At 47.1% G+C, this 17,690-nt stretch overlaps 1 protein-coding gene across 1 annotated transcript in view; it reads right to left on the bottom strand.

The window, feature by feature from the left end:
- Positions 1–1,937: 1,937 nt before the first annotated feature.
- The window catches only part of Cdcp1 (CUB domain containing protein 1), a 38,191-nt gene continuing 22,438 nt past the window's right edge, over positions 1,938–17,690 (bottom strand). Inside the window, exons 3-9 of the mRNA XM_052189209.1 lie at positions 16,733–17,095; positions 15,118–15,486; positions 13,826–14,047; positions 11,939–12,325; positions 9,760–10,125; positions 8,000–8,084; positions 1,938–5,028 (exon numbers count right to left, since the gene is read on the bottom strand). Of these exons, the coding sequence (XP_052045169.1) occupies positions 4,599–5,028; positions 8,000–8,084; positions 9,760–10,125; positions 11,939–12,325; positions 13,826–14,047; positions 15,118–15,486; positions 16,733–17,095 (2,222 nt within the window). The 3' untranslated portion in view covers positions 1,938–4,598. The remainder of the gene's footprint in view (positions 5,029–7,999; positions 8,085–9,759; positions 10,126–11,938; positions 12,326–13,825; positions 14,048–15,117; positions 15,487–16,732; positions 17,096–17,690) is intronic.

The raw sequence follows: 17,690 nt of genomic DNA, 5'->3' as shown, positions 1-17,690 counted from the left end.
GTGGAGGAGTTCAGGTGGCTTTCCTCAGATGCCCCCTATCTTTTGAGACAGGGTCTTCCCCTGGCCTGGAACTTGTCAAGCACATTAGGCTGGTTTTGCCAGTGAGCTATGGGGCTCCATCTGTCTCCACCTTACCAGTGCTGGGATTATAGGCTTGGGCCGCATGCTCAGCTTAAAGAATTTCTTTCTCTTGGTAAATGCTAGCTTGGGGGCTGGGAAGACAACTCAGCTGGCAGAATGCTTGCTGCATGTTTTAAGGATCTAAGTCTGGATCCCTCGCACATGAGGAGAAGCTGTGCACGGGTTAGAGAGATGACTGGGAGGGTTAAAGCACTTGCTGCTCTTGAGGAGGATTCCCATTTGGTTTTCAGTATTCTCGTGACTGCTGACATCATCCGTAAACTCAGACACATAAACGCTCACACACATAAAATTAAAATCTTTAAAAAAAAAAAGATAAGCAGGCATATGTGCCTATAGTCCCAGCCCTGGAGAGAGATTAGGGTGTAAAAGTAACTTTCATTCACCTTATGAAATTGTCATCTCCAGGGCTGACTGCCTCAGTCTACTGAGGCCTTGTCCTAAAAGTTTCTAGCCTTTGTACAGTCTTATCTAGGCTTAGAATGCTTTTAGCCTCTGAAAATAAGCTCACCCTTTTGAGTTCTTTCTGAGCTCTGGTTGGCTGGTTCAACTCAGCTATTCTGGCTCAAACTCCCCTTCAAGCTGACGGATTAAATCCGGCTTCTCTCTCTAGGTATCTCCTGAATTGCTGTTTGCCCTTGTATTAACTTTGCCAATGTGTTCTGATCTTTTGGTTCCTTCTCACTCTCGGACTCATTCAGGCCTCACCTGTGTTTAGCTTGTTTTCTCTTCAACCTGCCTCCGTACAACTGTCCTGGTAAAACTGCTGCGCAGTTGTCTGCTACTCAATTAGACATCACTTTCAAACACAGGTGCTTCCTTTACCCATGAAAGTAACTTTATCTTCATTGTTTGGGATTAAAGGTGTGCACTAAGGGCATGTCTGTATTCCAGCCAGAAGGATCAAAGGTGTGTGCTAGGGCTGAGCCACACCACAACAAGAAAAATTTTTTTCAGTAAATAACACCATCTCAGGGTTCACACTACGATCGAATACTCTGCAACACTGCAGGATCCCTGAGGCTTACTGCCTGGTTAGTTTGGCCAGATGGGGATTTCCACATTCAGTGAGTTGGCAACCAGGCATCTCCAACGTCTGCCCCAGGGACCCAGTGACATCAGGATGCATTATCACTAGCTGCCAAGATGTGACACATTTCCAGTCACCATGAATAAGTTGCATATCCTCCTCTGTGCATGTGCTTCATTCCCTTATAGAAGGCCAGTCTCTCTTCTGCCCGCTCTTTTCCCCTCCATCCTTGCCCAGAGGCAGTCTTTGTATACCCCTCTCCAATAAACCTCCTGCTTGAGATCTGTCCCATGGTGTGACTTTATGATGTCCATCACTTAGATCACAATACCTGCCTTGAAAAACAATGTGGGCCACTGTGGGTGAAACTACAGCCCAAATCTGACTCATAGCCGCTACCATAGACCTCAAAATGGATGGCAGAATGTAAAACTTTTTTCCTGCTGTGTATCCCAGGCTAGCCTTCAACTCATGATTCTCCCTCAGTCTCCTAGTGTAGGATTACATGTATGTACTACCATGCCTGGCTAGGTCTAGTTTTTATTTCAAACAAAAATAATTGCTTCCCATCGGGTGTGGCATCATATGAACATATGGCAGCCCAAAGCCTGGTTTCTTGTCCAGTAAACTCTTGGTAAACATCGGACAGGGCAGCCACTTGGCCACTGTGGGGCCTGTGAAAAGAAACGGCTTCTGAACAAGGGGCCTCTACAGATATGGCACAGACAGCAGTTGTAAACAAATGGACATGCATTTTATTTTGTATATCAGTTTATTTATAAAAGTAAATGAATACGATGTTATCTGTCATTAAATAAATATTTTTCATACATGCTTTGCAGATCCACAGACTGGTCTTCCAACCTATACTGGATTTACAGCTGATGGACTTTGGCTCGTCCCCATGGAAGAATCAACCTTTTCCTTCCATACACAGCCACAGGCCCAGCCAACGGGTGCTAAGTCAGCAGAATCAAGGTAGAAGGGTACTGGGCTGACACAGTAAGAACCAACATATGAGACTAACAGTCTCCTCAAGGGGTGCTAGAAGGGAGAAGGCATTGGAGGAAGGACACAGGGCCCCTGCTCAGCGTGGTGATTCCAGGAGAAGGAAGGAGCTGCAGCTGTCCTGGCCCCTCATGGAGGGTCATCAGCACCTTGGGTAGTTGGGTAGGAGGGTAGGAGACAACCTTCTCTCCTGGAAAGGAGTTAGAGGCAAATTTACTGAAAGAAAAGGTGCATGAACATCCCTAGGGTGTGATTACAAAGTGAACCCTCTCCTTGTTGCAGACAACTCAAGAGGGCCAGGAGCTCTGCCTCAGAGGCTGCATGGGAAAGATGTAGCCTTTCCAAGGTCAATTCCCTGAGAATCATGAGTCACATTTATTTCCCGGAGAAGGTTTGCCGGAGTCCTGAGCTACTATGGCTTTCCCTCTACATCACGGCAGGGTATGATGGAGGGTATCGATGTCTCCTCACTCTGTACGTGTTGGAAGCGCCTCCTTTGCTTTTCATACAATTCAGGGTCAATCTAAGCCAAAAGCACATGGCCTCAGAGTAGAGGCGACCAGGTGAGACAGGGACTAAGTCGTCTTGGATGTCCTAGTGGAGGGCCAGAGCCACCTGGGACTCACTTCAGCTGGACATCTTGGTCAAGGATATGTGTCCAGCGTGAACAAGTCCTCCGAGCTGGATCGTTAGGAAAAAAAAAATAAACTTAAAAAGATATATCTACCGGCAAAACCAAATACTTTTTAGGCTGAGTCATTTTGTATGGTCTCCTTAGAGTACCAGCGGCAGGAGGGTGGGAGAGGTAGAACAATGTCTTCCTCTTACCCTCAGAGATGCTCACACCTTCCAGCCAGTGGATGCGGTACCTGAAACACAGGAAAGGGACTTTCCCCAGGTGATTAAGTTAAGGCTGTTGATATGGGAACTACATTGGATCTGCAAGTTAAAGTAGCAAGTAGTTCAATTAGTGACCAGTCATACCAAGACAGACAGACAGACAGGCTAGCTTGGCCATGGATGCTTCTAGATGCTGGGAAAGGCAAGGAAATTCTGAGAGCCTTGGAAGCCCAGCTTTAACAACACCCTGGTTTTAGTTCAGTCAAGCTAGTTTGGGTATTCTGAGCTCCAGAACTGAATCCATGCAGTTTCTAAGCCACCAAAGGATGGGCTGCAGTAATACCATGAAATTGATACAGACAGCAGTGTCTGGTGTGCGTGTATGTTTTATATATATATATACATATATGTATATGTATATATATATATATATAATGTATATACACACTGTCACACTGTATAGCTGAGTTTCTGTGTAGCCCTGGCTGTCCTAGAACTCACTCTATAGTCCAGGTTGGCCTCAAATTCACTGAGATATGCCTGCCTCTGTCTCCCAAGTTCTAGGATTAAAGGCATGCACCACCACTGCCCATATTTATATATTTTTAAAGAATCAGTTATTCTCAATTTTTCTGTCTACATGTTAAAGTATTGCTGCAGCCGGGAGAGCCACACAACACACAGGGCAGCTCAAGGAGGGGATCTGTGGTAAATTCTGCAGGGGGACAGCTGTATGCAGTCAAGGAGGAACAGGAAATCTATTACTGAGTAAGAGATACACACATGCAGATACTCTTCTGGCTGGGTAGATCACCATCTACCTCCCAGGTGCACATTTATCTAGTGGTCTGCAAAACCTCAAAGCATAGCTGGGCAAACCAGTTAGCACGAGTCATTACTACAGGGGTCAGAAGAGTGGTGTGTGTTCTCAAGAGGGTCCTGCACAGACCAGGAGGGCGGGCCTTCAACTCACTGCATACTTGATGATGACTTGAAATTCCGATCCTCCCGAACTTACAGGTGTGCACCATCCTGCCTGCTTTTATGTAGTCCTGAGGTTGGAGCCCAGAGCTTTGTGCAAGTCAGGCAAGCATTCTACCAACCTCAGCTCCACATCCAACCTTCTAAAAACATACAGGGCCTCCAAATAAATACTACTACTACTACTATTAAAAAAGCACATTGTCATTTCCATCCATAGGACTCCAGTGAGAGCAGAGACCTCAAGCGGAGCTCCTGGGAATCAACTAAGTCTCTGCTTGTGATTGGGAATCCAGGGATCCAGGGCTCATCGTAGTCCTGTCTGGGTGGACCGTGTCTCTCTTCTGTCCCTGCGGCCAGCCCCAACACAACCTGAGTTCAGAAAGGCCTGAGCTTTAGAATGGCATTCCTGCCAGAAGCCGTGATTTGCTCATCCCTGGGAGAAGTCCACAAGAAGAACAAGATGTGATGGCACCTTATAAAAGCTGCTCTTCCTTTTAGCTGATTGAGCTCCCCTGGGACTTCTTGACGGGACAGTTCTTCATGTCTCAATGTCTGGTACCATGCATCTCAGCAAAGTCTTTGGAAGGGGGCCACATTACTCTTCAGTCTCCTCCACTGGTCCCTGGATGTTGAGTAAGGGGATGCCAGTCTCCCTGACACCTACCTCCACTTTGTTGGGGTGTGAGAAAGTGTAGGGTTCACTCTCAGACTCAGGAGGGCTACTAGGAGCCAGCTCATCTGCAGTGAACTTTGCAGTTGGGGTCCTGGAGAATAATATAGGGGGTGGGGTGGGAGGGCAGTCTCCCATGGGGCCCTGGAAGGGCCGGTAGGTGTCCACCTCTGGTTGGGTGAAGGATCCACCCGAGTCCTGCAGCAAGTGTCCGTATACCATAGTGTCTTCGATGACAGCATACACATGGGAGTCATTGTCCTTTCGCCTTTTCTGGAACTTTTGGGTCTGGGGCACCTGGGTATTGACATTGCCGTTATAGATACCCACAGCAGGACCCTTGTCCACCTTCTTCCTGTTTGTAGAGAGTGACACAACAGAATGAGGAAACAGGTAAGTGACACACAGGAGTTCTAAACCTAGCTCACCTTGCCCTTGCAGGCTGTTAGCGTTTGAAAATGAAACTATACTAGGGGCTACCCTTAAGCAAATAGTTCTTGTCTCAGGTTTCCAAGGTGGAAACTGAGGACTATAAGAGGAAGAGGTGGTTTGAGTTGCATTTGTTTTGCCTCTGATAGACTTCAGGGAAACCAACAATGAAGATACCTGGTAATCCTCTCCCTTTGTCTTCCCAGTAATAGGAATGCACAAGCCTTTCTAAACTGCATCAGTTCAGTATGCCTAGACTGACCTTCTAGAACATTCAGTACTATCCTGTACTAATAGCACTGCCTCTCTTACACAGAGCAGAGCTGATTAACTAATTCCAAACAGTTAATGTCCATGACTCAGGAGGAGAGAAGGGTACAAGCTAGCTAATTTTCTGCTAGAGCTGAGGGCAGAACAGCTCATCATTAGCTGAGTGGCTCTGTCCCTTCCCATCAACAGCAGCCACCAGGGACAGAAGATAAAGTGCATTCAAAATCCAGGATTCGGTGAAGCCACCCTAGATTTTGCTTTGTGTGTGCGGTGTTTTTTGGTTCTCAGATGTGGACAATTGTGGGCATGTCTGCCTTGGGCGCACAGCTTTGCCTTCGGTGAACAAAGCAGCAGGGACGTGGACAATAGCTGACTCAAAAGGAGGCTGTCAGTTCAATTAGCAAATGGGCTGTAGAATGCAAGGGCTAGCAGCCCACTAATCCCGGGCTCTGCTTCTGAGAGGTAAAAATCCATCTGGTGTTGACCAGCTCCCCAGACTCTCTCATGAGGCCTTTAGCAGATATCCCTCCCTCAGGTCCTCACAGTGCCTGGCTTTCCCCCACTACTGATGGAATGTGGAAAATATTCTGTCTTGCCCCTGGTTTATCCCCAGTATATTACATGGTCCTAGTACCACAGAGACCCTCAATAAACACCTATGTAGAAACAAGTTCAGTGTCAGTATTTCCCCTTGTCCTTACAGAACCTGCCTGCCACCCTACACACACACACACACACACACACACAAAACTTTGGGACAGGGGCTTTGTGTAAGCATGTCAGACAGCAGCCTTATGTAGCCTTATGTAGTTGGGGACCACAGAGAGACTGTCTCGGGTCAATCTGGAACAGTTTGGAGAAGGAGGTACAATAGCTAGACTCTTCCTTTCAATCAAATCCAAATCTTCATGGGGCTCAGTGTTAACAGCATGTGTCCCAGCTAGTGGGAAGAAAGGTTGCTTTCTTATGTAGTAATGTGCAGTTCAGGGGAAAAGGCTTCTTGGACCAGAACGGAGCCAGGCATTCCTCAACAGCTGGATGTTTTAAGATAGTCCCATTGCACAGCAGGAATTTGCCCAGGGCTATAGTGAATTAAAAAAATAATAAAAAGTGTGGGGACTGAGGAGATAGTTGGTAACGTGGCTGCTGTGCAAGCATGAGGACCCAGGTCAGATGCCCAGCATCCATGTAAAAAGCTGGGTTTGGTGGCATGTGTCTGTCAATCCCAGTGTCGGGGAGGAGACAGGCGTACTGTGGGGCAAGCTGAGAAAGCCTGGCGAGTAATTTGAGTTTGATTCCAGGACTCACATGGTAGAAAGAGAGATCCAATTCTCACAAACTGTCCTCTGACCAAATATGGGCTGTGGCATGTATCCATGAGGGCTCGAACACTAGTGCTCTCTCTCTCCCTCTCTCTCTCTTGCATGCACACACACAAATAATAAATAAAATACAATAAAATTATTTGAAAAATTAGAAAACTGAAGAGTGATGCCTTATGTTGTTTTCTGACTTCCACAACATGACCAAACACATGGGTGTACCACATACACCTGCATACTTAAAAAATTTTTTTTCTAGAAGGTGCAAATCACGATAAACTAAGCAGAGATCTCTCTGATTTTTTTAAAGATTTTATTTATTTATTTTTAATTTATATGAGTACATTGCAGCTGTCTTCAGATACACACTAGAAGAGTGCATTGGATCTCATTACAGATGGTTGTGAGCCACCATGTAGTTGCTGGGAATTGAACTCAGGACCTCTGGAAGAACAGTGAATTGCTCTTAACCATTGAGCCATCTCTCCAGCCCTCTCCACACTGATTTTAATCAGGCATAGGAGAATTGACGAAGTCTGATGTCAAAGGAGATTTTATTTAAAAAGTTGTTTACCTTTCAAGTAGCTGAAGCAGCTGTTAATGAGGCCCTGCTTCCTCTTAGCTCTACGGCCACCTTTGGGGTTACAGTCCCAAAGATAAGCACAAACAGACGTTTGTTTAAGAAACCAAGAACAAGCCAGGGCAAAAGGCTTGTTTGCCCTCCGGGTGCCGTGGGAGTGGTTCCCGCCAAAGTCACTCCTGCTACCCTCAGCTTCAAAAGCAAACACAGGAGACTCATGCTGGGGCCAGGATGTCGCTCCACACACACGTGTGTGTGTGTGTGTGTGTGTGTGTGTGTGTGTGTGTGTGTGTGTGACAGAGAGAGGGGGGAGAGAAAGGGGGAGAGAGAGCACTCAAGCAAGCATGTGTGTGTTCCCCCAGGTGTGCCTCCCCACACTGTGAAATTGTGATTTATCCTTGTTAATATTTAACATTGATCTTTGTGGGGAACTGGGAAGCAAAAAACCCCAGCATCATTGACATGAATAAGCTAGATGTGGAGACATGCCTGAAATCCTAGCATTCAAGGAGGTAGAAGAGGATAGGAAGTTCAAGGCCATGTGGGGCTATATGAGACCCTGTCTAAATCCATTTATCTATCCATTATCCATCTATCCATCCATCTATCCATCCATCTATCCATCCATCCATCCATCCATCCATCCACCCACCCACCCACCACCATTGAGTATGATCCAAGGAGGCATCAAATCAGCTAAAGACAGCTGGAGAGATTCCACTTACTTCTTTTTCACAAAGCAGATGATGAGTCCCAGGGCAAATAGCAGCAGAGCTCCACCTCCTGCTGCACCAATGATGACAGCCAAATCTGTGAGCAGAGACAGGAAGGCATAGGAAGAGACGAGAGAGTTAGCATAAGGAAGAACTGGTAAGTCCCAGTTCCAGCTTCTTCCCTTCTGAATAGAGAGGCTATATAAAACTAAAGGTGACTGGGTCAGGCCTGGGTCTACTCTTTAGAGGAACTCTTGGCTGGTACTTTTCCACAAGAGGAAGCCATGCATATTGCAAGTTTGATTTTGTAGAGGCCACCCATCTTAGTCATGCAGAGTCTCCCTGGGTATAAAACTCAGTTGAGCTAAGAAGGGAAACCAGGGCCCCAGGTTCACGTCTCCAGTTGAACTACTCCATTTGAGCTATTTGATACACACATGAAATACTGTGTTGTCTAAAATTCTGACCCATGTTGTTACGAGCAAACAAAACAGTTACTATCAAAGTCAGTGGTTCTCAAGCTTCCTAATGCTGTGACCTTTAACACAGTTCCTTATATTGTTGTGAGCCCCCAACCATAAATTATTTTGTTGCTACTTCATAACTATAATTTTGCTACTGTTATGATTCATAATGCAAGTATCTGATATGCAGGGTATTTGATAGGCCACTCTTGCAGGTGTTGGCGACCCACAGGTTGAGAACCACTGGTCTAAGCCAATACAACTTGGAACAGTTTGTATGTAGCATTTAGATGCATGAAACAGATGGGGGTAGGGCACCTACCATCCACCTAACGGCTACTCCTGGCTTCCCCAGGGGCGTGTCCCTTGGTCACCAGGGTGTCTTAGAGAAGCAAAAGCAGAGAAGCAGAGGGGAGAGCAGAGACTCAAACATCAGGAGTGAAGGACCAGGCCATTTCATCTGAGTTGTCTTTTCTTATACTGCACAATGGAAAAAGAGCACAGATCTGAGAGGGAACACTACACTAGACAGGGATTTAAGATTCCTTGCTTCCTCACAAAGAAACAAAGTGTGAGACTCAGAGACAGAAATAAGTGACAGAAAAGGGGAGCAGGAGAGGAAGAAGGCCCAAGTGCTAACCTCGGAGCTGGGGGTTCTTATTAGTCTCTCTCTCTCTCTCTCTCTCTCTCTCTCTCTCTCCCCTTCCCTCCTCCCCCTCCCCCTCTCCCTCTCTCCGTACCCCTTCCTTATTCTTTCCAGTCCTCATATTTTAACCCTCATTCCTGAATCCCTATGATCTTACATCCCTCACTCTACAGATGAAGATCGCAGGCATGAAGAGAATTCCTCCTATATAGATCATGGAGTTCAAGAGTGAAGAATTGCAGCAGAAGGATTCAGAGGAGTCAAGAGAATGTGGCAGAAGATGTGTTCTGCTTGTTCCTTCTATGCTTCCTTTGGTATCTTGTGCATTTTTCAACAGGGTCAGCAGTGGAAAGTCAAGTAAGCTTAACTGTCTCAGATCATTTTGGCTGGGACTTTTGTCAGTATATAGTCAAGATCAGCAAAGTCTTGTAATCAACTTTACAGCCTGCAGATGAATAATAAGGGGGCCTGATATGCCTAGCTCAGGACAGACTTGCCCAGACAATGTGTGAACAGTAATAAATTCTGTACAATGGCTGACTGATTCATGGTTAGTTATGACTCAATCTGTTTTCTGACTTGCCTCAAAAACTTGTTCCCTGCCCCTCAAGTGCCAATTTTTCTTTCCTTCACTATCTCCAGGAGCCTCTGAAAGTTCTTACCCACAGTCCTTGGTGTAAGAGTCACCCAGAAGAGCAAATCTAGCTGCTTGCCATTCATGGGGCTGCAGTTGGAGATGTTAACCCAGAAGCTGTGACGGTGGAAACTTGGCTTAGGCAGGATTTCCTCCTCCAGGCTGAAGATCTCCTCGGCCCGGGTCTGAGGCTCCTGGATGATCATGAAAGCACGCCCTGACTGGCAGGCCAAGCCAGAACGCTCTCTGAAGAAGGTCAGACAAGCCACTTGGTTGCTAGGCACACTGATGTTCCAAGACACTGAGGAGAGGGCAGGCAGGCCATGGTCCCAGTTGGGTGACCTCAGGTAGACCTTGTTTTTTGTGTCTGGGGTCACTGTGAAGATGCCTTCCTCTGCAGGAAAGGGAAGAGATCCAGACAAATGTTGTCTCACTCAACAGAATGGAGAGAAAAGGGAGTGTAAAGGATATTGTATAGTCTACACCAGTGCCATCCAACAGAACTTTTTGCCATGATGGGCATGTTCTACATTATGACTATTCAGTAGGTAGCCATTATTCATGTGCACTTGTTGAGCACTTATTGTGTGTCCACTGTGCCAAGTAGTATAGTCAGCATCTAATCTATCCCCTAAAGACTGTATAGTATAGACCAAGGCACCAGTTCATAGTGCTAATGGGAGGTGATAGGACCTATGTATTGCTCCAACACAGACCCCAACAGTGGATGGATCTACCAAGGATGGCATTCAGTCTGAAACTGTGAGCCAAAGTTTTCCTGTATGTGCATTCCTTATTCCAGCAATGGAGAGCCAAAACAACAGAAGCTCATATTTTTCATTCATTTAACCTTGATTTTGGTTTACATGATTACATGTGGTTACTGTATTGGTTAGTGAAGGATACCTCTCTACCAAACTATGTGCCCAGATTCATGTCAAACAAACAAACAAAAGAACAGTTTGCCAAATGAGGGTTCTCAGAAATATTCCCAATGTGGCAATTAATCTCCCTGCCCCACCACTCTGTGCAGGAGTGGGATATATCAATGTCTGCCTCAGAGAACAACAGAAAAAAAAAGCTGCAGTTTTGGGCAGAAATCTAGAACTGAAATGTTGAAAGGGCTTCCAACATGCCCGCAGGTCCCATGTGTGCTCCAGATGAGATAAGAACTAATATTCTGCCCTAAGGAGAATAACCCTGATTTTCAAAGGCTTCCCAAAGGGGATTCCCTGGTAATCCTGGAGATGACAATCAGATAAACCTGGATTGAGGTTAATCTATTGCCAAAGATCCATTTCTTTCCCACTATGCCACTGAAAAGTCAGCCTCAAATAAAGGACTCAGCCAATTTTAAAATGACCTCTAATGTGACACCACAGTCCCTGACCTCTAATGTGACACCACAGTCCCTGACCTCTAATGTGACACCACCATCCCTGACCTCTAATGTGACACAACCATGCCTGACCTCTAATGTGACACCACAGTCCCTGACCTCTAATGTGACACCACAGTCCCTGACCTCTAATGTAACACAACCATCCTTGAACAACAAGCAATAGTGATTTGACTTTTGTAATCAGCTGCATTCAGGTGACCCCCCCCCACCAGAGCCATTTAGACTTTATCCTCTACCTCAGAGCACTGTGGACCTTGCCCCTGCCTCTGCCTTGCGGAACAGACCCTCACACCTGCTATTTCTTCCCTAGTAACCAACCCTTGCCTGCTGTGTTCTCCATGGTGTACCTAACTGTCAAAGCAGGCCTGGGGAATAGTTTGTCATTTCTCATTTCCACACCCCCCCGCCCCCCACAGCTTCCCCTGAGTGACTAGAACCCGACTCTTTGTCTTCCTGTCTACCAACCACACCGTTCACTGTCAGAAACATTTTTCAAATTTATAAGATCTGGAAGTTTCCATGGGAGGTTGATGAAAATGTCAGGATTAGGACCCAATATCCTGTACTTCTGATGAGGAACAAACTCAGGCAATAATCCCTTCTCTCTAATTTATGATTTTTTTTCACTGCGATGGACTGTACCTGTAGACTGTGAGCCAAAATAAACCCATCCCTAAGCTGTTCCTCCTTATGTATTTGATCACACAACAGGAAAGTAACTAATATGGGTTGATACAAGATGCAATGAATGTCTAACAAGAATGGCTTAGAGGGTTTAGTGTTGGATGAGCAAGGAAACACTTGCCTTTGAAGTACGGTATGAAGGACACTGTTAGGAGACTCCACTGCTTGGAGACTTCCTGTTGAGAGCTGGGAGCATATGTTCGTAGTGTCACCACGCTGTTTTGCTTCACCTGGATCTTCTCGATGGAGCCTCCTGGGCAGAAGGAACCAAAGTACAGTTCCTGGCCAGGGGTGTTGCTGGCCACGTGGTAGCCAAAGCTGGTGTTACAAGGCCTCTCTCGAGTGTGCTGCTGTAGCTTCTGGCCTGGCACCAGCATAAGGCTGAGCCTGTCCTTGGGCACCAGCAGCTTCCAGGAGAAGTCGTGCAGCTGCACAGGCAGCTGAAGGATGTCTGGAGGCACCTGGAGGTTGAAGGACTTCATGTAGCAGTAGCGGTGGTCCACACAGCCTGGAAGAGAAAGCTGGTAGTACCGTGTGCAAGGGGGTGGGGAGTGCAGTGCACCCTCCTTGGCATGCAGGTCGGCCAAAGGACAGGATCAGGGGCCACCTGCTTTCCTTTCTGTTCATGACTCTTCACTGGCTTTCCTGTCTACTCTCTATCCTTGCAGCCAAGCTCCTCTGAGTTCTCAGGGCAGAAGAACTCTTCTCATTTGTGTCTTCTTCTGTCTGGGATGCTAAGACACAAGTCTCTAGCCCAACATGTCCCCAAATTTCTGTCATGTTAGAGCTGTAAGTGAGATAGCCATCTCAACTTGCATCTTACCCTGCCACTTAATCGGATGGCTTCATGATACTCCGGGATCCTCAGCTTCCTGTCAGAGACCATGGTGTCTCAGCAGGAGGTGACTGAGTTTTCTTTTCTTTTCTTTGAGACGGGGTCTTTTTATGCCACTCGGGCTTTCCTGAATCTCTCTATGGAGACCAGGCTGGCCTTGAACTCACATCTACCTACCTTTGCCTCCCTAGAGCAAAAGCATGCACTAGTACACTTGGCTCAGGTTTTTTGTTTGTTTTGTTTTGTTTTGAAAAGACAGGATCTCACATAGCAAGGCTAACCTGAAACGATGTAGCCAGAGATGACCTTGAAGTTCTGATCCTTCTGTGCTCACTTCTTGAGTACTAAGATTTCAGGAGTGCATACATGGCTTGTGCATTTCTGGGGAGAGCCCAGAGTGCTATGAATGCTAGGAAATCATTATACCAACTTAACCTCATGTCCAGTCTTGAGTATGAGTTCGCCTGCACTTGTTAAGACTCTTACAAGCCACAGAAGGAGCCAGGCTAAGTCCATTGCATTTGTTTTGTAAGGTCCTGGGTTTTTTGTTTTTTTTTCCCCAGCCTGGGCTTGAACTTGCATAGCCAAGCCAGGACCTAATGCATGCTATGAAAGCATTCGACCAATGAAATCACATCTCTGTCTCCCAGGAGTCTAAGTTCTTGACAACAAGGAGTCAGGAAGTAGACAAGTGGAGACAGGGAGGGTGCAGCTGAGCACCAACAGGACCTTGACCTTGGAAGGAAGAAAGGACTTCCCGGGGAGGCTGGCTGGTTGGGCAGAGACAAGCAGGGACACAGAGCAGCTGTGACCTTTTGAGGGATGAATGTTCAACAGACACCTGTCCTAACCAGGTGTGCCAACACCTGAAGATTCTCTCTCTTGATCCTGTTCACCTTCCCTCAGGGGTCATTTCATACCATAACCTTCACAACACACCTACTAAACTCCACTAAGGGCAGGATTGCTCAGTGGGTTGTCCACCAAACTGGACAACTTAAGTTTGATCCCTGGAACCTACATGGCAGAAGGAGAAAACTTAATTCTCATAAGTTATCCTCTGACCCCTGCATGTGTGTGTGTGTGTGTGTGTGTGAGGCAAGGGATGGGGAAAACCTATGCAGTCTGGGCTTCTGGGTAATGATAGAGTCAGGGTTTTTGGTAAGGGCATACTTAGGGTTTTCTCCACATTCACCCACAGGCGTGTCAAGTCATCGCACAGGAAGGAAATCTTGTGTTTGGAGCCAGCTGTCAGGGTGACATTGGTACTACAAGTCCGAGACTCTAGACACACGAAGCACCCAGGAACAAACCTGCGGCCATGTTTGACTGGCCGTGGCTCTATGGTGAGCGACATGGTTCGCTCTTGACTCAGGTCCACCGTGTAAGTTTTACCTGAAACCACAAAGAGACAAGGTGTGAGTCATGGACAGGCAGCTACCATGTGAAGTGACCAAAGTGACAAGTCACCTGTTGTGGAATGAGCATATTCAGACAGGCGCATACACACATACATGCGCACATACACTTACACACCCTCCACCCTCCACATCCCCATACTACACCCCCACACACATACACCACACATACCACACACCCCCCACACACATATACCACAGCCCCCCACACCACACATACACATACCCCATACACTTTCGGTCTACTGTTGTTGAACTATAAGACTCAAGACAGAGTCAAAGCAAGTTCCATACGCCTCTGAATTGTCTGGTTTCATTAGAATTAGCTAAGACTATTTAATGTTTGGTATGTTTAGCATAGAGTTTAAAATGAGTGTGTTTAAGGTGATGGTGGTGGTGGTGGTAATGGTGGTGGTAGTGGTGGTGGTGATGGTGATGGTGGTGGTGGTAGTGGTGGTGATGGTGTGTTGGTGAGGGCGGTAGTGGTGGAGGAGGTGGTGGTGTTCAGCTGAGAATTATGATAGTTACTTCTCCACTGTTATCCACTGTTATGGATGACGTTGACTTATATTCTGGTTCCCACCGCAGGGTCAAAGCAAGAGAGGTCTTGCAAGGTAACTTTTCAATGTCCTTATTGAAAACAGACTAGCAGGGGCTAGAAAGATGGCTGAGTAGTAAGAGCACTTGCTCTTAAAGAGGATCTGAGTTCAGTTCTCAGCCCCCACTTTAGATGGCTCAGAACTGCTATGACACCTGCACATACACGGTGTGCGCGCGCGTGCATACACACACACACACACACACACACACACACACACACACACACACAATCCTATCCTGAATGCAGGACTGCTTGCTTCTTACTGTGCTAAGCCAAAGTGCCTGCTCAGTGTCTACCTGTGAGACTGTCTCCATGGGTAACACCCACTTCCTGAAACGCCTGCAGCGTCCAGAGTCCACATGTCCTGGCTGCTACATATGCAGAAGAGGTAACCACCTCACCTAGCAACATAAGGTACAGGAGGAGAGAGGGCACAGTTTACTCACTGCTTTCATTCTGCGGACGTTGGACCAGGACCTGAAACTGGAGCCGAAGGATCCCTGGGCTCTGGGCGTCCTGGTCGCAGCCTTGCAGCGAGAGGTTGAAGTTTCCAGCCATGTTTCCTGGCTGTTTGTCCTCCAGCCTGAACACCTCTGGGTTGGTGGTAGATCCTGGGATATAGTATTCGACGCGTTCCTCCTTCCTTTCACAGTTGGAGACATTAAAGTTGAGGAAGGAGACACTGGCCCTTAGGTGTGCAGGGACAACAAACTGCCAGGTCATAAGCTCATCTTCAGGGAAGCCTCCTGGGTAGTTGGCTGACATCAGGGTTGCTGAGCCTTCACCCTCAAATACTGACTCAATGATGCACAGGCCTGTTGAGACAGATCCAGAACAGGAAGAAAGGAGATGCTGATACCATCCTGGCTATCCATGACTGAGGGCCGGGGTACTGGGGAAACACGGGCCTCAAGAGGAGGGCTGCACATAATGTTTGTACTGAGGGTGGTGATTAGGAACAAAGACCCTAGCAGTGTGTGAGCAAATGTTGAATAACTGACTGGGTTGCAGGGAAGCCAGTTTGTTCAGTGTACTCTCATCTCCTTGGGGTTAACATAGTGCCCAGGGCTTAGTTAAAGCTGCCAACAGATCTGAATGTGAAATTGAGCAGTGTCTGAGACACACACACACACACACACACACACACACACACACACACACACACATCATTGAGAGCATAAGCCATAGCAGAATCAGAAGGAAGTGATTAGCTTTGAGTATTCCCTTTGCTTCTAAGATGATTTACTTGGCTAATGTTTCTACAATGTTCCTTTTTGTAACACTGGGCTGTTGACTACTGTCCCTCCTTCAAGACTGATTCTCCTGAGGCAGCAGGAGTTAGGAAAACCTGCACAACGGCTGACTCACTAACATGAGCAGAGAAGACAGGCGGCAGGGTGATGAAGTCAGAGCAGTGCTCTGGGAAAGTGGGGCTGTACAACCAAACCCATGCCTCTGCTGCCCCTGCCCCTGCCCCTGCCCACCTGAGAGGTTTCTCTGTGTAAGAGCCCTGGTTGTTGGAACTTTAGGAACTCTCTTTATAGACCAGGCTGGCCTCAAACTCACAGAGATCTGACTTCCTGTGCCTCCTGAGTCCTGGGATCAAAGCTGTCACACCCTGCTCCCCCATGTCATTTTGTGAAATAAACATTGTGTGTAAAAGTACAAAGAAGGTGGGCCTGGCAGTACACATTTGTAACACCAGCACTGGAGAGAGGAAGACCAGGAGTTTAAGGTCAGTCTTGGCAATAGTGAATTACAGCCAGTCTGGTTAACATGAGACTCTGTATTAAAAAATAAATAGCTTTTGGGCATTAGTGGCACACATGTTAATCCTAGTACTCAGGAGGCAGATGAAGGTGGATTTCAAGGCCAGCTTGGTCTACAGAGTGTGTTTTAGGAGAGCCAAAGGTATACAGAGAAACCCTGTCTCAAACAAACAAGCAAGCAAGCAAGCAAGCAAGCAACAAAACAAATTGCTGATACTGCATGTTGAATACCCTGGAACATTCTGCACACATCAATCTGATCACACAGTGGGGGCAAGAGGTGCATGCTCACGTTTGATAGATGATCGATTTGCAATACTGAAGCCTGAGAAGTTCCTGGGATGGAACCAGGGCAGGTGCAAGGACATTTTCACGCCCTCTTGCATCTTGATCCGGGACACGGTGCCGTTACTGCAGAAGGTCCCGATCCTGACCTCGGTGGCATCTATATGTCCACTGATGGAGTGAGTCACCCCATCTGCACAGCTCTCTCCCGGTCCAATCTGCCTCAGTCGAGGTGTTGCGAACTGCAGCTCCAAGCCAATGCTCTTATGAGCCCTAACATCCCAGATGAAGGTTCTGTTGAGGATGGGCAGTTCTGATGTGGACGGCTGAAGACGAACCTCCCCAAAAGGGCATGGGCCCGACATGCAGTCTGTAACATAGACACAAAAACAAGTTTTTGATGGGGGATACTGCAAGGCTCATTCAGACCTCCTCCTCAGCCCCTAAAGTAGGCTCATTGGGATTGTGCCCAGGAGCTGTTACCACCCCTAACTGCTCATTGGTGGCCTTTGGTGCCTTGGCTGGGTAGTTATTTTGGATCAGAGAAGTCTAAGGCTTGGCTATGTTCTTGTTCTGGGCTGCAGGACTGAGAAAGCCTGGCTCCACTGCCTCAGGTAGTACAACCTGGGGCTGACAGTATGTCACTTCAGTCCTGGAACTGTCTCTGTTTCACCCAGGAGAGGCTGGACTTTAGCAAAAATGATTACGCCATGTTCAGTTTCCTCTGCTCCCTCTTTAACTTTCCTCTGGCTGGGCTGTTGCTTCTGGGGGGCATTCCCTTGTGGTAGTTAATCTAGACTGCCAGCCTGACAGAGTCTGGTATCACCACAGAGACAAATCTCTGGGCATGTCTATGAGATTAGATTAGTTAAGAGCATGAAGACCTGCCTTGAACATGGGATGGGGTCTTGAATAGAAAGCAGAATGTGAGCTGAGAACCAGTGCTCATCTTTCTCTGCTTCTTG

Source organism: Apodemus sylvaticus, chromosome 7, assembly GCF_947179515.1.
Source record: "Apodemus sylvaticus chromosome 7, mApoSyl1.1, whole genome shotgun sequence".
Taxonomy (NCBI): Eukaryota; Metazoa; Chordata; class Mammalia; order Rodentia; family Muridae; genus Apodemus; species Apodemus sylvaticus.
Note: the sequence above shows the minus strand (reverse complement) of the source record. Positions and strands in the feature narration are given on the sequence as shown.